Source organism: Bombus vosnesenskii, unplaced genomic scaffold (assembly GCF_011952255.1).
Source record: "Bombus vosnesenskii isolate JDL3184/JDL3185 unplaced genomic scaffold, Bvos_JDL3184-5_v1.1 scf7180000013311, whole genome shotgun sequence".
Lineage (NCBI taxonomy): Eukaryota > Metazoa > Arthropoda > Insecta > Hymenoptera > Apidae > Bombus > Bombus vosnesenskii.
Genome location: NW_022882959.1, coordinates 650,722 through 671,435, shown reverse-complemented (window position 1 = coordinate 671,435; position 20,714 = coordinate 650,722). Strand labels below are relative to the sequence as shown.

Sequence of the window (20,714 nt, the reverse complement as noted above, 5' to 3'; positions counted from 1 at the left end):
CTTCAATAATTGAGAAGCTTAGCCCAAATGTTTCGAACTTCAAAAAGACTGATCCTTATTAACTAGAGTTTCTGCAAGAAATCACATTTTCATCGTATTTCCCGCTGGTCGATAATTTACCTATAGAAACTTTTAGGCGTTCTACAATATCGACCCGAGATAAATCTCGCTTAATTAAAAATAGACGATTTTCGTTACCGTATAAAAAACAATTAATCTATGGAGAATCAGTGAACGTTACTTATGATATTACAAATTACGATCATTTCCGTTTTCCTTCTTCCTTCGACTATTTTCTCGTTAAAAAGTATCTAGTTTTTTATTTTGTTTCGTTTCTCTTTTTATGGTATCACTGATTCTTCGAAACGATTTAGTATCTACCGATGAAAATAATAAACTTAATGTTGTCTTCTAAAAATGCATGAACATGTGTTGAGAGCGACGTTGTAAGTTTTATTTGATAAATATAACATGATTGATTTGGTAAAAGAGTAACGCGTCCAAAAAATCACAACTTCCAAAGTATTTGAAGAAATTAACTCTAAAAGCGAACTATTTAAAAATAATAAATATCGTTTACTAGAATAGAATAATTATCCAATAACATTATACTATTTAGCAAGGACAACATCACTGTTTAAGATCAGACTTTAATCCTTCTTCTAGTAGTAAACAATACTATTAATCACATTGTAAAAAAACAAAGTTTTCTTGCTAAATAACAGAGTGATTAATTATATTCTATTTCAAACTGTTTTCCTAATGATTGTGCCAATCTTTTTGTATCACTCTTCTAATAAATCGACAACATGTGCATTTACTTATTCCGTTGTATAAACTAAGAATATATCGTGTTGCGTACGTACAAATGATTAATAAATCCAAGAAGTATAAACAAGAAGGAATTGTTGGATCGTGGTCATAAATTGTTTTTGAATAATATACGTATCGCAAAGTGCTTGTCAGATTTGCTATATCCACGATTCATGGCGGATATTTGAAAACATAGAGATTAAAGATAGAGTGCGTGACTGCGAGAGAGCTGAAAAACAGATCTAGCAATAGAAAGAGAACGCTGCATAAGGACCTCTTGCGTCCTTGTCTAATAACCTACGCACGGTCATACAGTAGGTATTTAAGTGTAATACCGATCAACGAACAGCGTCAGCGTACAATACACAAGACGAGAACAGAGGAAGCCCTTATGCAGCGTTCTCTTTCTATTCCTATATCGCATTCAATTACACATGGCTCGCGTACTCTATCTTTATATCTCGATGGTTGAAAAGCATGTCGATATTACAGGTCGATATATGTGTATATATATATATATATATGTAATAAACTCTCGTCTCTCTTTTCTAAATCGTACAAACTCGGGATAAGAGATATAAAAAATTTTGAAAGTTGCATATTGCCGGACGAAATAATAAAATGTCACGAATAACTTCTAGAAATTTCTACCGGTAATATCGCTTCATAATATCTTTTATCATAAATACTGTTGTTTACAATTCTAGTAATATTCAAATCGAGATTTTGATAAGTTAAAATTGACATACATACTTATAACGACAATTTTCTTAATACAACTTTTAATAAATTTTATTACACATTTTTATTTATAACAATAGATATTTATATTATTCTATATATTATATATATAGTGATATTAATAGTATCAATATTAATAATAGATATTTATATTTTATCCTGCAATGATACATAATAAATAAATAAGTCTACTTAGATCGTCAAATAACACGTTACTATCGATAAATCAAATTTGTTAAAATTTGGCGCGGAGATTTAAATTAAGCGAGCCTATACTAGAGACACATTGTATATCTTTATATGTTAATGAACATAGAAGAGGCGTAAATAAGATGAATGGCAACAGAATACCGTCAATGTTGATGCCATAGACTTCGTCATCATATTAAAATAAGCTACTCGTTTAACGGTTCCGTTTAAATCTTAAGAATGTGATATTATTTATTGCATAATTACTACTATATTAGTCATTATAAGCTCCAAAATAGTTAGCACCTTAGTCCTATATACGTGTCATGTTTGTTTCGTTTGTATAAGTCAATGTATTTTCAGTAATAATATTTTGATAATAGTAGGATACAGTCGTAATTCGTTTACATAAGAATATCACCTTTAGTCTCTTTTAACTTAAATTAACTCTCATATTAAAAATCAAAATACCTAAAAACTCGATAGAAATGACACAAAATATTAACATAAATTTTAATTATAGCAAGATTTTTTAGGTTTTGTTGAACTTTAACTATTATTTGGTTATGTTAAACTTATTTTCTAGATTTCTTAAAAATTAGTTATCTATGTATAATTTATTTGAAATCCATTATGAAATTTCTAAAAAAGAGAAAACAAACTGAATATTTTAACAGGTGATCGACCTAGGTGTCACTTGGATGCAATTTTCTAAATCTATCTCTTAAACTGTGTAATATAAATCTCACAACGAGTGAATACTCATTTGCATCTATTTAAAGCGATGACAAAAGTCTACAGTATTTATGTTTCAATCTTATAAACATCTTGTTTTACGTATCATTCTATTTAACTAATTGTTTCTCAATCAAATAAAAAAGAATGTTTCGTTATATATCAGGTACCGCTATGTGCAAGAAATTTATTGAAATTCATAACTGAATTACCGTTTTTAAAAGTAACACGTATTCTTTATATAAAAATTAAATTTCGCGCCATGATGCGAATGGTTTACCATCTAATGATAATTTACTAAAACAGAGGAACAATGGCTAACAACGTCAACACAGGAATTGTACCAGAGACTACATAATCAAAAATACTTCAGTAATTAAAACAAAATACTGAATTACTCCATTTTCAATAATAAAAGATGCCTCCAAAACCTAGAACGGTATATTAATTTGATCTTCGTTTTCCATTACTATACGTTTCAAAAGAAAATATATGTTTTATTAATTCTAACCTATCAACTAAATCACGACTAACAATAACAATAATCACAACTTTACAACAAACGCTAATTTCAGAATGCTAAGAAGCCGACAGCAAATAAAAAAAACGCAGAACCACCAAAACTAACAGATTCAGCTAGTGTTGGCGTAGAAACTAATAGTGGTTTGAGCCAGGAAGCTGAAGATCAATTTGAAGTAGAATTATGCTGGTGTATTCAACAGTTAGAAATGTGTTTGGGCACTGGAAAACTTCCTGAGAGGCAGGCACACGACTTAAATAAAAATATAAATATTCTAAAAAGTAATACTGCACCTCTGATAAGAAAGAGGCAAATAATGCGTAACACTTTAGGGAATTACAGAGAAAAAATGGCTTTGGATGAGCAAAAGTTTGGCAAAACAGCATCTTCTATCAAGTTTATGCCTCCGCCCAGTGAGAATAGGAAATATGTATTTGTAAGGAAGGCTGCTTCTGCATCTACAAAGGAAAAACAGGCTGTGACACATTCTTCGAACTCTAGTGAAAAATATATCGATATTGACAACGTACAACATGTATTTCGATTTAATTTTGAGATTAAAGAATAAAATACGCATTTGTATATTTATTAATGCTTTTATTATTACTATCTTTTTATAATTTTGATTTCTTATTACATACTGCATTGTTTATTTAAGTATTAAAAACATTAAAGTATTAAAAATAAAGATAACATAGCATTACAAATAATTTCGTTAGCCTATGAGTTTTTACCTAATCTATCTTAAATTGGAAATTAATAATTAAAGTTAAAGAAAGAATACGCATAAAAAAATGTTTTCATAAATGATCCTCATCCTACAAATAATAGACATTGTTAGCAACTTGGGTCCTGTGGCGCAACGGATAACGCGTCTGACTACGGATCAGAAGATTCCAGGTTCGAATCCTGGCAGGATCGGTCGAGCTTTTTTTTTCCATCAAACAAATTTTTATTCAACTAAAGATACTACAAATAAGATATTATCGATTCAAATTTCAAAATTATAAAACCAAAGGACCCAAGTATCTACAACGCAAGGTAGAATTTAATTTTCATAAAAAAATAAATAAAAATACAAAAACGCAGAAGTAAGAAAACTGTTCCAAGATTAAATATAATGAAATGAACAATACCAAAATTTCCCAAAACCATTGAAACGAATGAAACAATCGAGATAAAATGATATACTTGAAAACGCGTTTAATAAAGATCTTCGCCGTAAAAACTGGGACATACGAAGCGAGTAAAAAATTCGTTATATAAATAAATATTATGTTATGATATATTTAACAACCAGTAGTAACAAAGGTACCTCGTCTCTCTTACATACTTATAGCGGCAGAACAGCACTCTTTATCGTATAATAGAAGCTATAATTATATATAATATATGTATATAGGATGCCTGAAAAGTCTATCGCACAATTTTATCTGTGGACAGAGGAAAAGTTCCGATCGAAACAACGAACAATAGAACACATGTCGCCGAAGAATACTCTCTCGGTCTTTCTCTCACAGAAAATCATAATATAATACATATACATAAAAAAAAAAAAAAAAAAGGAAACGAACTCTACTACGCGTGTACAAGCCATCGTTCGAATGAAATAAGAATGCTATGAGTTATTATTTCAACGAACATCGTAACGTAAACCTAACGAACGTGAACATATTGTGACATGGATGATTCAATTAACTTCGAATTATCAAAAATAATGCGCACTAGACTCTTTCGACGCCCTGTACAAATATACATATTTTTACAAATTCTCTGCTTTTTTATTTTTTATCCTCCTCACCTTCCATCTCTTTCTGTTATAATTATTTTTATTAACATAACAGTGATATATTGTATCTAGAAAAGATCATTTTTTCTCCTCGACACGATCCAACTGATTGCAACTTATTAAGGACTCAATAATGACTCGTATGATCCCTAAATAGAAATATCCTCTTATTAAAGAAATATGATCTCCTAGAATATAGTCTTATATTAAATATATATAATATATATAATATTCTTTATATATCTATGCATTTCTTATTTAAATAATTATTTCTTTCCCTCTTTTTCTTCATTATCTTCTTCTATTCATATGTTTAACTGTTACACTTGGAAAATCACACTCGATTCAGCGAAAAATTTACACGCCTCTCGATATTTCGAAAAGATTAAGCTTTTTCTATTCTTCTTTATATCTTTTGTTGATTTTTTCATGACTTTTCCTTGATTTATTTGGTCTTTGCAGAGCGATTTTACTTCGGTCGTCTTTGGTAGAAGCACGCGTTTCTCCATCCACGTGGAACGCTCTCATCCTTTTCATAATCGATTTTTTTTTTTCTTTTTAGAGGATTTATGTCCTTGGTTGTGTCTCTCTGTTCCCTGAGTCCGTGTACAACCATTTTCAGTCTTCACTATCCTTTCTTTCTCACCTATCTCGTTTTTTATTTTTAGTTTTTATTCTTATTTCTTTAACGTTGCACTTTTTCTTCACAGCAGTCAACACCCTTCTTTCCTCTTTCAGCTTACACACTAAGACGATACATCGTGACTCGCAGATCTGTTCGTATGTTTATTAAACTAATCGCAAATTAAAGTTTACTCTCTACATTAAACTAATGGATGGAAGTTACTTAAAGAGTTATACGTCATTTTTGGTATGGAAGATGCGGATGTAACAGGTTTGGAAGATATCGGGTTATAAATTTTAAAGTATAAAAGATAAAACTATAAATAGCAACGTTAAAAAGTATCACCAAATGATTCCACGTCATAAAATGAATAAACAAAGTAAGTGGATCCCCTTACTATACGAGACTTTATGAGCTTCTAGACTAACTTTTGAAAACATCATCAAAACACAAATATACATATTATTTTTAAAAAGACACTGATCTAAATGGGGTTCCCACGAACTTTCAAATTGAAATTTCTCAAAAAAGGGGGAAAAATCATAAGTAATAACTGTATTACACATTTCATTTTTTAACGTGGAATCGTCTGTCTGGAGTTTTACTCTTATAGAATTAAATTTAAAAAGCTCTGGACTCGAACATATCCATGAGTCACCGCATAACCAATTGTAATTTGTAATAAAAACCCGTGAAAACTAACACACTATCGTCACGCATGAAAGAATGAAATTTCTTTCGTGCCTCGATGATACTTATTCTCACCTCTTGCTACGACGAATCAACTAAAAGAACAAAACATTTATTTCTGTAAATTATGTGTAAAAAAAAAATACGTGTCATTCAGACAATCTAAATAAATTTTTTATACAATGAATTTCTGAAGCAGCAAGAAGTTGAATCACACGAAACAGTATCGTAGACTACGAAAATAAATCTCAACTACCTTCAATTTCAACGTTTTCTAACAAAGTGCAATTCTCTCCAACTCGTCTATTTCATTACAAATAATTCGATGATCTATTCGTTAATATATCTTTCATAATACACACGATCATTTTATCATTCGAAAAGAAAAGGAAAAACTAATCAATGAAAGTAATAATACGTAAAAAACATTCGTACAAAACGAAAAAATCGTAATGTAATCGATGCATTGTACCATTAATCATTACAATACCCAATGACTTCGATCAACCCTATCTTTTAACATTCTATGTAGAATGTACACGGGTATATGATTTTGTGTGTGTACCACGTGTGTATAAGTATATATATATATATATATTTTTTTTTTCTTCTTGTATATAATATTTTTCTTATAAAGATTCAAGGCTAAAAATTAATGTACAAGAATAGCATGTATCCGATATAATATATGCTAGTGTAAACAGAACCGTTTGGATTTGAGTCTGTGTGTATACTTTTTTTCATATATATATATATATTATGTATATAATTAATAATAATAATCGACGCGTACAACACAATACGTTTACTTTTGCGCCGATACAATAAATAGAGAATACACGCGCCTCTATCATTCCTAACCTCTCCTAACCTCCTTTTTCATCTGAAACAAACGAAGATCCTTCTGTTTCTTCCCCCCCCCCAAAAAAAAAAAAATTGAAACGCGTGTACACCATATTCATACACGCCTTATAAATCGTCTGTTTGAGGCACATTTTCTATGCGTAATTTTCACGAATCGAATTTTTTTTTTTCTTTTTACATAAAGTCTTTACGCAAAGTCGTTTTTGCTCTTTCTCTTTACGCCTTCCTCTGGTTTCCTCTTCTTACTCCCTTCTTTTACCTTTTAATTTCCTCTAAGAAGGATCAGGGATAGAGCGAAGATTAAGAAAAGTCGACAAACACTTTGACGACTTTCTTGTTCTTTTGTTTCCATTTTTATACATGGTTGATCACAGACAACGCGAAGAAAGGAAATAAATCTACTGGGAATCGATCTCGAGGGACCGTTCCATTTTTCGTCGCGTTTTGAGCGGAGAACCTTGTTTTTCTTTTATTCAGTGTTTTCTGTACAAATCGACATTTCCCCGCGACGAGAACGTTTATGAATTAATTCTGACACCTTATTATACAGAGCGTCCCACTGCAAGAAGACACATGCACCGCGGATGATGCCCCGAAATCATTCAATTTTTCTAAATGAAATTTTATTCTATCTTCTATCGTTCGAACGCTACGTCTTGTTTCCATAGGACACTCTGTATACATATACACAGTATCGATAAGTTGATCAGATATTTGCCCATAGAAAATTGATAACGGTTGAAAAATCTAATACAAAAAGGATGATAATGCGTATAATCTATTACAAAATAGTTGACAGGAATAGAAATTATCTATTCGTTTGGTTCTGAAACTCCTCCACTAGGATAAATAATAATATTGTAATCTAAGAACGACGAATACTATTTTTTAGGTTAAGTTCCATCCACATTCAGAGTGGCTTCAAAAGATCAGGAACACGTATTCTCGTTATTTCCTACTTAAAATACTATTTCTCGTAGTGTCGTTCGATGATACGTAACCCTAAGCATGGCATAAAATTAAACGTATCTACAATAATTTAAAAATTACGATAAGGAACAGTGTCGTCTTGGGACACTCAATTTAGAATCCTGTACGAGTTCATCAAAGTATCTTAAATATATGTAAGGTTTACTTCAAACCTTACTTATACTGAAATGTTACTTGCTTACAACAACGCTTAATTAACATTATCATGTTAACCTATTATTGAATTCTATATTATGTTACAGAAAGGAAATTCTAAGAATCTGGGCAATATTCTTTTCGTCGTTATTTCTTCTTTCTTAAGAATCTTAAAGAAATTGAACTATTTATAACGATATGATAAACTATTCTTTTTCAATCCTGGAAATTTTTCATCTTTGATTTATGTAGTGCACTTTTACAAAATACTATTTTGATACATACTTTGTATTTTAAGAAAACAGTGTATGAATCACTTTCATACGTTTTTCGATAATATTGCATTTATATAATTGCATTGCATTATTTCATTGGTCCTTATTGGGTTATACGATTTAATTCTATCGTTATATCTCATACATTCTACATAATCTTAATATGTCAATTGACATTACCTAAAATGCTAAAGAATCAAAGAATAAAACTAAATTCTTTTTTAACATACCTTATGTTAATGATAAAAATCAAAATGTCGCAAAATAACGAACTCGTATAGGATTCAAATAGTTCACAGCTGAAGTCCCGGAAATAGGAATGACGCAATGTGTGTTGCCCGAGTCGATTCGAGCTTCGAAGGCAGAAAACGACATCACATTACGTAAAATGCATACAATGTACATAGGAGAGATACGGAGAAAAGGTGGCGTGAACTTCTATTCCCCGATGACAGTGGTAAACACCTTGGGTCGTTTTCCTGTCTGCTGTTTCCGACGGATCTCCCTAAAGTCCACCTGATTTGTCTCGCAAGATTCTGTCGTAGATAAGTCGTCCTCATTTACGGTCTTCTCCTCTAGTTTTCTTTTCTTGGACCTAGTCACGGGGCCAGTACTGTTGTAATACTCATATAAATATCGCGCGTATCTCGTAAGCTTTTTCGACCTGGTCACCCCATCGTCGTCCTGTTTACGTTTGTTAGATGACTCCTGTTGCACGATCCTTGGCGAATTCGAATCGGAGGAAGAAGACAAAGAGCTGAGATATTCGTTTACTGTGTCTTTGCCAAAATCGAAGGCGCTTGGTTGCGCCGGTGAAACGGAAGTTGTTAGGTTAGTTGCGGTGCTGGGTAGTTGAACGGGCTGTACAGACTGACTGGACGAAGAGGCAGATGACGATACAGAACTAGAAGTAGAACGCTTGTGCAATTTCCGGCGCTGGGCAAGTCTGGCACCATCTACTTCCCGCAATCGGAATCCTTCTGGCTTCTCTGATAGTGTATTCGAATTGTTCGTAGTGGTTTGATCGACCGAAGTGGATACTTCGAACGAACTGGATTCGTTTAACCAAGGATGATTTACCAGGCCACTAGCTGTGAGGCGTTTGCTGGGGTCCACGGTCAACAAGCCTTTGACGACCTGTTTGGCGAGGTCAGACACGTGACTCCAGGATTCGCTATCGAAATCGATCTCGCCTGCCCTGATTCGGGTGGCCAAGGCTGGGGAATCGGTCCCAAATGGCGGCTCTCCGGACAGTAGGGAATACAGTATAGCACCCAGACTCCAAAGATCACAGCTCTGGTCATAACCTTGTTCAGCTATCACTTCTGGAGCTGCATACGGAAGAGTGAAACAGGGAGTATATAGAGGCTCACAGTCACATTTTATCCTGGCGAAACCGAAATCTACTATCTTCACTGGCGAGTCTTCGCTCTCGTCTGCAAATACTATATTCTCTGGTTTGAGATCTCGATGGACCACGCCTTTCGAGTGCATAAAAAGGACCGCAGAGGCAAGTTGCCGCATTATTTTACTAGCCTGTTGCTCGCTAACTGGCCTCGATCTCCTCAATAGTTCTCCTCCAGACAACAATTCCATTACCAAGTACATATGCATTTGGTCCTCGTAAACTTCGATCAGTTTAACTATATTTGGATGTCCCTGACAGGTTCTCAGCAAATTGACCTCTCCTCCACAGTCGACTCTGCGGTTGACAATCTTTACAGCGTACTCCTCCAACGTTTTCTTATGTCTGCACTTATGACAGATCGAGTAACTACCATCTCCTAAGACCTCTCGAGGGTCTAATTCGTAGGCCTGTAAGAACGGGGACTCCTCGAAACTCACTGACAGCGCGTCCGACGCTGAAGGTATTTCAGACTCTGTACTAGCCGTCGTGGCTTCTTCGATTATGTCTTTACTAACTATATTGTCTCCAACCGGTATGGATGGCGCAACGTACGAGTAACCTCTAAAAATTTTGTCATAATTGGGCGGAACCACGGCCGGACTGTCGGTTGCGATCATTTTTGTGAATTCATCCGAAAAATTGCTGGTGTCCAGCTCGTGAGTAATTGTAGGAACGAAAGGCGGACTAATTTCGCGTCTTTCTAACGCTTTCCAGCTAAACGGTGGTGGGGCTTCCGTGAAGAAAGCATGTTCTTTCAACTCTTTGGCGTCTCCTGGACCTCCGCCGAGCCGTTGTCGCGGATCTTTCACGAGAAGACGTAGGATAAAGTCTCGAACCGTTGGACCCATGTGGCTCGGTATCGGTGGTTCTGTCTTTAATATCCGACGCGAAATGTCTTGCTGCGTGTTCTTCTCGCCATCGACCGTAAAAGGCGACGCGCCGGTTAGCAGCTCGTACGTTAGTACGCCTACGCTCCACCAGTCCACCGCCTGCAAATTGATCATCGATAGATATTTAGAATAGAAAATTTTGAACAGATTGTTCCTGGAATTTCAAAACCGAAGGGGCTACTACAGTAAGAAAACAGCACTGCTTTCCAGTAATTCGAGCGACCCGATAAAAACTAACTCGACATCGATCAAAATCAAATCACTTTCTCAAACGTTCTATAAATTCGAAGCTAATATTCGTAGTAACAAATTTGTGAACTTTTAAATACGAAACCTATTCCAATAAGTACAATCTATCATTGATGGAATCTTGCTTTCCCGTTCCCGACAATTCTTTGATTTTTAAATATACAAGATTTTCTAGTTTTCATTTCTTTTATTCGTTATTCGCGTATACATTATACTATCTTTATATTTTTTAATTAGTCTAATTGTACTATCTTTCTCACTGTGTGCTTATACGACGCGATCTTCGCATTTTCTGATTATTATAATTATACGATTCTTCTCACGGTATTTACAAATTACATAAATTCTACTTTATTCTTTGCCTGCAGAGAATGCAAGATTTACAAATGTTTCATTCTCCTAACATTTTATACGAAATAAGAACTACCGAGTGACGATTTTTCTCATTCTCCGACAATCCGATTCCATCAAATTTAACATTTCCCTTTTTCTTTTTTTTTCTTCTTTTTTTTTCAAGTAACCAGAGAAGAAAGAATAACGAATCGATAAAAATGTATCTGACAGGCGGGGAGTACGGGCGCGATAACGAAGTTCCAGGAACGAAGGGAACAAATCGTGACGTAAATTCATCCTGACTTACAATATCGTGTCCCGCTGATCCCCCTCGTACCACTTCCGGTGCCATGTACTCGATAGTTCCGCAAAACGAGTAGGCTCGGGCATTGTTGTCTCTTTCGTGCGGCAGGAACTCTTTGCTCAGCCCAAAATCTGTTAACACGATATGACCTTCTCTGTCCAACAGAATGTTTTCTAGCTTAATGTCCCTGTAGATTATACCCAGCTGCAACAGAAAAGGCAACATTGTACGTTCCATCGATCAGGTTGTACGATAAGAATGGAATATTTTAATAATTTAGCATGTAACGCGCAAATATTCGCAATAGTAAGGGACTGCAAAATTCGAGACTACGTTCGCTTTCGTTTTCGTGTAATCTCGCGGGTCACGGTTGAAGTAGATATCACGTACGCAAATAAGTTCAGTATAAATGAAATTAGAAGAGCGATATAACTAGCAATAGTTCAGATATGGATAGATTAAAAATTCGATCGCTTTTAGTTCGATCGTCAAGCTATAAGAGATACGAGAAACGTATTTAATTGCCTCGTTCCTTTCGATCGACTTTAAGACGAAGCTTAAAATGAAACGTTCGTTTAAACGAATTAAATTATTAAATTAAGAATTAAATCTTTCGATTCGAAAATTGCTCCGAAATGAAATTTCAAGTAAAATCACGTATGCTTCTATTCGATTCTTATATCGGAATTTAAACTGCTCGATTTCTGACAAGCGTAACGAGTCTCCTCGTCCATGCATCGAGTTTCAAAAGAAAAGATCTTTAAATAGACAAATTCTCTTAAATCGATTATTTTAAGATTATTTTAAGTAGCCTAAGTTTTCCAATGTGCTGGAGAAGAACGATATTTACCTTATGTAGATGTTCCAGCGCCAAAATAACTTCACCAATATAGATTCGCACTTCGTCCTCGGTGAAATGTTCTCGCTGATAGAGATGTGTAAACAACTCTCCACCGCTCACGTAATCTGTAAAAATTGGAAATTATTATCGTTCAACGAATTAGACAACACGCCTGAGAACACGATCTTCGACTCGACCGAATCTCTTCGTGAAATATTTATTTTCCTCGATCTCCTCTCCTCGATCGGTGAATTCTTCGAAATTAAAAGATATCGCGAACGTCGAAGAGATTGAAAGGAATAGAAAAAGTAGGAAAAGATAATTGCCTGTAGAACCAGCGAAACGAATAACGATATTTTCTCTATTTATCTTCCGTAGCACTCGTCAACGAGATATTGGGCTGTAACGCTGTAAGGCATGAAATATTCATTGATAAAGCTGCCGCATGCGAGATTTGGAATTCAATCGCGTTCTCCTGACGAATAGAAAATGTCTGATACTATTTTTGGATATTTTGATAACTAGCGATAGTTCTCTTTCGTCGATTGTCCTCCTCTCTCCTTGACAAAACGGATTACCGAAGAAATACTTTGCGCGAGAAAATTAATGCTAATTCGCGTGTTCAAATATCGCTTTTTAGTTGTTTTAGATTTTTAAGAAATGTGCAAACCTGAGGAATATTTACAAATGTCCCTGTTACATCGTAGAATCGTTTCAAACGTAAACGTTTTTAAAGTAAAACTGAGAATTTGTTTGAAGACGTAAGTAGATGTTCTAAAAAGTTCTACATCGTGTCTTTATACTAGAAATTACTGTTACTTCCAATGAAATATCTGCAATATTCTACGATTATTTGGAAATCCGAACAAAAAGATCTATACGAAAAATATACCGAGAACGAGATTCGTACAAAACGTACAATTTTTTCGGAAAAGTTTGCGTTTTAAATATTAATTGCAATATGAATAATTTATTTTCAATATCGGGGCTTCGCGAAACAGTCCATATTTCAAAATCGACATAAACGTTTAAATATTATCGTTAATGAATTTCCATGCATGTAAATTGGAATAAAACGACAACTGACTCGCGGAAACGTGTTACAGTAGCCGACCTACATATTGCGAAACAAAAATAATTCGTACATTGTGATGTCATCTAAAGAAAAATAATTGAGGAGAAGACGAAATCATCGAGTGATTACACGTTTCTACGAGGGAGGAAGGTTGCACAATGTTGCACGGACGACTCAACGATGATGTCAGGATAGCATCTGAAAACCTTCTCAGCTGTCCATTCTTTCGCTTTCTTAGATACTTTTTTTCGGTATGACATACTCGCCACTGTAACGCGTACATAAAGAATAAAAATATTTTACGTAAAGCATAGTCGTGGAAACTTTAAAAATCTTTCATGTCTGGTCTGAAAATGTTTGTCCCGGAGCTGAAAAGGTTTGTTCGTTTTTTCGATAAACCGACCATTTCCTATCCTCTTGGAAGCAAATATTTTCTCATGTACTTTAACATCGCTAATTACTCGTTTTTTCACATCAAAACTTCACATCACGCTTTAAATTGACGTAAGTTATGTACGCTAAAACGCGTTCTTCTCTTTCCAATTTTCCAATATTTGCAGCTGTTAACAAGTTGTACTTAAAATTGTTTACTTGGCGTATAGTGCACTTCCTTTTACGCGTTAATTGTAATTATCGCTGTATAACTACGCTCATTACCGAGTGGCTATATATTTTTGTCGAGACTGGAAAAATTTATCAAAACGAAATACCGTATAGAGCTTTCTGCGCCACGGTCACTAAATAAGTAAGCTTTTTTTATTGTTATCTCGAGAGTAATAGATATTTTCCTATAGAGCGATATATCGCAGGCACGTGCTTTATTTTACACGAAAATAGTCCCTTTACGAAGATTAGAATAGCTATCAAACGATTATTCCAAGTGGCAACCGCAAAACTCAGTTGAATTGAGAATCTAGCGTACTCGAACTTTCCCTATTCCTAACTATATCCCCGTTGTAACTATATCTCTGGCGAATATTTCTTGAATAATTTTCCAAAAAAATAATCTACTTACCTAAAATAAGATGGAGCTTTGCGTCCGTCTGAAAGGCGTAATGCAGCGTAACCAGAAAAGGACTGTCACGAACGGCCTCCAGAACTTGTCGCTCCGTCTTCGTATGCTCGGTCGTCTTCTTCTTTTGCACGATCGACGCTTTCTGCAGGACTTTCATGGCGTAGAGTCGACCGGCATCGGCGCCCGTTCTCTTACGCACGAGGAACACTTTTCCATAAGCTGTGCAAAAGGTTTTCGTTTTCACTCTTTCTATCATGACCCAATTCGTTAGTTATGTCACGATTATTCGTATTATTCGTACTCGAACGTGTTTTTATTTCTCGTCAACTGTCAAACGTTCTTTAAGCGAGAAACACGTTTGTCGATAGAACAATTACGAATCTCGTCTGGATTATTAATCGAACGAAAATTTCGCGCTCAGATCTGCTTCGATATCGTCGCTTTTTCTCTTTCTTCTTTTTAACTTTGGCGTATTGTCAGAAAATTTCGGTGGACTCGGTGTATCTTTGGTTCGGATACACGGCGTGTCGATAAGCTGTTGGTGTGAGAGAAACAAAGAAATTGAATTTGAACTTTTAGATTTTTTAGATTGACGAGTGAGATTGGTTTATCGAGTGGTTTCCACTGATACATATTTCGGACATGCGGAAATATGTATAGCGGAAAGATGAAAGCTAGACTGAAAGCTAGAAGGAATAGAAACGATCTTCAAAAATTTATGGAACGTGGAAAATTATAGAAATTTATTTTATTATTTGAATTTTATAAAATTCTAAGCACATGCTCGTGATAACCATAGTGAAACCATAAACTAGTAAAAATAGCAAAGTTTCGTTAAAATCGTGCAGATGATTTCTAACATCAGCAATTAAATAGAAACGATCTTTAACGAGGTCATAAATGACGAAACTTTGATCGGGGCCGTACAAGATGTTTCGATAACGAGAGTTTTTTAATTCGAAATGGAAAATGGAATGGTTAAATTGTTTAAACCATCGATTTTTATTAAATTATTTAAACTCCGTACTATGCGCATTTGCTAATCCGAATACAAACGCGGAAAGAAAAAAGCAAAGAAAACGACTTTTCTCCATCGTAATTCAATTCGCATGCTTTTACAACGAATACGGTACACTACGCGTCGGTTCGACTCACGCGAAGAATTTTTAAAAACTTTGAATTACATCGGAAACAAGACACTGGCATCTCGTATCATGTATTCCTCTATCGGGTAATAATATAAACATTTATCGAAACATCCTGCACAATCCCGCGTCTATTCTTCGTAACGAAATTGCCGTAATTTTCACATTTCACCAACGTCTTATCGATTCTTGCACGCCTCGCTTATCTTCCGCCCCTGAACCAGGCAAATTATACAAACCCCATACGCCGAAGAAGAAAGCGAAAGAAAAGAAAATTCACGCGGAATCGATCGAAACGATGCTTAAAACTCGTTCTATTTCGCGTGAATCGGCGGATAATAAACGTTCGATGGGTATGTTTATTGCGCTCCGAAGGGAAAATAGTCGCGTCGTCAAGACGCGAGACGTTCGCAATTAAAAATCAACCGGTTGCGAACGCTAAAATGGTAGGAGCGCGAAAAGCTACGGGGGAAAGGGACCGGTTGTACGTCCTACCGTGGACTTTAATCGCTACCATAAAGGATTTCGTTCACGTACCTCCGGTTCCAAGGACCTTCAGCAGATCAAAATGCGTCATGTCTACCCTCTGGTCTCCGCTGTCTGCCAGGTTTACTGTAACAAAGAAAAATAGTTGTTAAAAAAAAGTTTTTAACAAAACTTGTAATAAAAATTATCTTTATTATCTCTCTCTCTCTCTCTTTTTATCGCTTCTTAATGTAACGTTAAGGAACGACCAAGGATTGGAACGTTAGGATACGCGAAAGAGGAAATGGTAGAAGCGACACGTAGGTCGAGAATGGAAAGTGGGGTCGTTCGAATTTAACGGTATCGTAGATCGTATTGTGAATTACGCGAAGTTACGAGGTGAACAACATTCGGAAATTTGTATTTCTATTTGAATAATTTGATATGTTGTTCGAATGTTTCGCGTTTAGAGTATACACGTGTTGCGTATTGGCAATTTTGTAGAATTTTAAGTATCGTAATGATCGTGGAATCATATTTTGCAGTTTTGTTGAATTCCACTTTGCAATTTCGTGCAATTACGCGTCTTAACTTTTCTGAATTACATTCGCAACTTTGTCGAATATTTTCCAGAATTAAATATATATGTATACAGAAGCGAGTATCAGTTATCACTATAGTGATATAAATTGCACTGAAAAATTGATTTATAATTACATATAAATGAAGTAATATTTTATACAGGTGACAATATTTTATTATATCATGAAGTAACATATTATACAACATTTACCGCCACGCTATACATTCGCATACAGATACACACCCTGATTATTAAGAAAGAATCAAATACTATAACAGAGCACTATAAAATAGCGAAACAATATAGCGTAAGAAACGTAAGAATAAGAGCGTAATAGCCAGCTTGTAGTATCCTAAAAGGAAAGAATAAATTATTATAATATCAAATAATATTACGTAACATTGTGTTATTCCTCTCGAGTTGACATTATCAAAACTTGGACTTTCTGATGTAACGTGTTTACAGCGACGATTTTTAACGATTAACCTTCTGTAGTTTTTATCAAATTCTTAATATCTCCATTTTCTCAAAAAATAAAACAAGCAACGAAGAATTTATCCCAAATTTTCGATCGATGCTTACAAACATTCGTCAAAGAAATACCGTATTGTACGAGTGGAATTTCGATGGTGTAATAACGTTTTTTTAATTGTTTTCCATCGATTTCAGAAAACGGACAGCTACTTTCATCGGGGCTCGGTTATCGAAATACTGTTAACTGGACTTTCTATTTGAATGCCTCCAATCGGACTTTCGATCGTCTGAACTTTCATTCCTCGTACTTTCGAATAATCGATCGACTATCTCGATATCGATAAATAAGCATAGCTTTTCGCCTATTTAATTTTAGATCGGAAATAACAATCACGTAGACACTTTTGTGTCGATGAAAGATATGGCTGTTATTGTGATAATCCTGCGGATCTCGAACGTAATAACTAAAAAATACATTTTTCTTGGATCTAACTTGCTATAAGCTGAGTGAGAATTACGTGTTTCAGAATCTAATAAAAGTCGGGCTAAATTTGATTATCGTTAACCGAACACGGTTCTCGTAGAAAACACTGTACGTGTTAAAATTGGAAAATTTCGACTTCCTATTGGAAAATGTTGCACATACCAATGAGAATACCGTAGTATAGAATTCAAATGCAATTTCCTTTTCTAAATAGTTACCAACAACGCTAGAAAATACATGGGTTTAGGTGTCACAAAGTCGCCTCTATAGAAAAAGGATATAAACGCCAACAAACATTAGTTAATCGTTTCTCGACTTTTGCCTATGTCGTCTGTGTAAATGAACGAACAACCACTGAGTTTCTTTACCGAAGAGAAAGAGACGACACGTGCACTTTTCTTTTTCACGAATTTAAACTACATCGACGCGTAAGTTTTCTTTTTCTCCCGAAGAACTTGCTTCTTGGCACTTACAGTCTTTTCTACAAGCACTCTTGGAGCAAGATCGAAAGAATGAAAAATGTATGTAATTTGAGAAAAAAAAAAGATATATGCGGCACGCTCAGTTGTAACGATATAAATATTTCGTAAAAATCTGATTTAGACGGGCGAAATCCGCCAGATATAAGCCCATGAATCCAGTTTCAACGACATTATCTAAATTACGATCTCTGGTCGCAGTACAGGGTCCCAGACGAGTTACAAAGGCAGCAGAAAATGATAGAAATAATAATAATTCAAGGTTCGTGAATTGTTTTTAGCGGTATATTTCCTAAAGAAAATTTGCAAATAAAAGCGAGTCCCCGTTTCTCACCCGATTAGTCTGATATTCGTCCGTTTCTCCCTTGTTCCTCTAATTTGAAAACGAGCATTTTCTTTGGAATATCAATCACAATCTACGAAATAAATAACGTTAGGAAACGTTACACGAGACTTGAAAATGCCGCAGAGTACAAGATAATAAAGATAATAATTCCCATAATTGGCAAAAATGTAGATTTCTTAGACTTCCACGATTATTCGCGCGTGCGATCGCAGGATTAGTAGAAAATATCTTTTGGCTAATGTACATCATTGTAGGAAAATAAACGATCGTGTGCTCGATAAATATCGTCCAAACTAAGCTGAAACAGATTGTATATATTATATTATATATTATGTGAAATAAGATGATATTAGATAACTATGCTTGTCTGAAAGTTTGTAAAAAGGAAAGGATATAGAATAAAGTTCTCATACGTTGAATTCTCAGTTAAATAAATTACATTATTCTCACTGCTGTGTACATTTCAAGATTAATTTCGAATTTGACGCAATTGTGACAGTCGTGTCTCGCTGCAACGCTAATGCAACTTCAATGTAACACACACACACACAATATGAACACGTAAGTATTAAAGCTCTCCATATGCAATACTTTCGCGATCAGGTGTATAAAAATTTAATATCGTTTTAATATTCCAAATGGTGTTATCAAGTAAATTGTTCCTCCAGCAAACACGAAGCAACTCGATAAAGTTCAGATTCCGGTTACTTTATCAAAATTTTATTAAAGCAACATTTGCACTACCTTATCTCCGGCTAATGAGATTCTCTCGATCGCTTCATTTCCTAGAAAGCATTTCGTTCGATGAAAGTGATCGGTGGTCTTTGGCTGTGTAAAGAAACACGAGGTTAAAAATAAAACGTTAGCGTCGATTAGAATTAAATATCGTGGGAGAACAGTCGTCTGCAAACGATTCGATTCGAAATGGGTTCGCGCCTTATCAAATAAAATATGTTTAACAAAGACATTACGGCAGAATCTCGGAAAGTACGAAAGTTGGACAGAAGGAAACCAAAGTATCGAAAGCGACAAAATCGAACGTTTCTTATGTGCAAGAATTTTATCACGATTGTATTTAATATTTAATATTTAATATTTAATATTCGATACGGTATTGTGCAAACTGGCTATTTGTGTAAAGTTGCCATACCATTCAAAGTCGAAAGGCAAAAATTAAATATAAAAAAAAAAAAATAAAGAGAGAAGAAACATCCAATGTTTAATAGTAGGAAAAAATTTGAGTTGGAAGAACGAAATTTATTACAAAATCAAGGATCTCTCTCTCTCTCTCTCTCTGCGATTTATTGCAGCGTTTAAAATAGTCTTTTACAGTGTCTAGCCAGATTACAGATTAAAAGATCTTTGTCGAATAAAAATACGTAGGATTTTAGAAATCCTAATTTCATGAGACTCCATTTCGTTATTTAATCCAACAAATTTTCACAACTGTTTCCTAAATTGAACGCAATATCGCGATAAAGAAAAAGAGAGAAGGGAAAAAGACGTCCGCGCTGGCCTAGCGTTTCGTAACGGAACTAACGCATTTCATCGATTTACGCAGTAGAAAATGTGAATCAATTAGAGCAGAAAGTTAATCGTGGAAGTCAATGAAACTCGTGCCTTTCCGATTATTGGAATTATTATTTCGGCCATTCTCTGCCGTCTGTCAGATTCGTCGACGTTACTCAAAACGGATTCCTCGATGTTGTTGTTCGTTTAATCTCCTTGAAATCGAACACTTATCGACCTGTGAGAAGCAATTTTTCTATCAATCGTTTACGGTAGGAACATACGTTTTTTACGTTTTTGTAAACGATCGGTTAACGCCCCGTTAAAGTATTTGCTCGTACGTAATAATTGAAAAGTAAGTACGTACGCGTAAGAATTTATCTATTCACAAATTCCTGTATCGCATTTGTATGCAATGTATTGCAAATTCGACGCAACAGTCCATCGTCCTCGATGCAAGATATTCCCGAATTGTTTAACAAATTTTCCAACCAAGGCGGACTGAAAGAATTACTAATTACGCTTTAACAACAATTCGCGGAAAAGATTATTAAGTATTTAAATATCCCAGCATATTTTTTCCTCGTTGTACGAGCAATGCAAATTTCAGTCACCACGCAAACGCAGTTATTATTGTTCGAGGTGAACGACGGCAAAAATTTGTACGCGAATGTTCGAAAAAGCTCGAATTGGCTTCGAATCCATCGAAGTAGAACGCAGGACGCGAATTACCAATATACAGCGAAGG

General features: G+C 34.9%; 2 protein-coding genes and 1 non-coding gene across 5 annotated transcripts in view; 2 read left to right on the top strand and 1 right to left on the bottom strand.

The window, feature by feature from the left end:
- The first annotated feature begins 2,767 nt into the window (after positions 1-2,767).
- On the top strand, positions 2,768-3,568 carry LOC117234960 (UPF0488 protein CG14286). The gene is made up of 2 exons (XM_033496551.1): positions 2,768-2,917; positions 3,054-3,568. The coding sequence occupies exons 1-2, from the start codon at positions 2,897-2,899 to the stop codon at positions 3,564-3,566; spliced, it is 534 nt and encodes a 177-aa protein (XP_033352442.1). The 5' UTR covers positions 2,768-2,896; the 3' UTR covers positions 3,567-3,568.
- Positions 3,569-3,846: 278 nt separating this feature from the next.
- Trnar-acg lies at positions 3,847-3,919 on the top strand. Its single transcript has one exon. It is a non-coding gene; the product is annotated as a tRNA-Arg (tRNA).
- A 342-nt stretch (positions 3,920-4,261) lies between these two features.
- The window catches only part of LOC117234963 (ribosomal protein S6 kinase alpha-5-like), a 56,125-nt gene continuing 39,672 nt past the window's right edge, over positions 4,262-20,714 (bottom strand). For all 3 annotated transcript variants that reach the window (XM_033496555.1, XM_033496556.1, XM_033496554.1), the window contains 5 exons: positions 16,164-16,238; positions 14,482-14,700; positions 12,401-12,516; positions 11,554-11,754; positions 4,262-10,763 (listed from right to left, as the gene is read on the bottom strand). In XM_033496555.1, the coding sequence (XP_033352446.1) occupies positions 8,805-10,763; positions 11,554-11,754; positions 12,401-12,516; positions 14,482-14,700; positions 16,164-16,238 (2,570 nt within the window). In that variant the 3' untranslated portion in view covers positions 4,262-8,804. The remainder of the gene's footprint in view (positions 10,764-11,553; positions 11,755-12,400; positions 12,517-14,481; positions 14,701-16,163; positions 16,239-20,714) is intronic.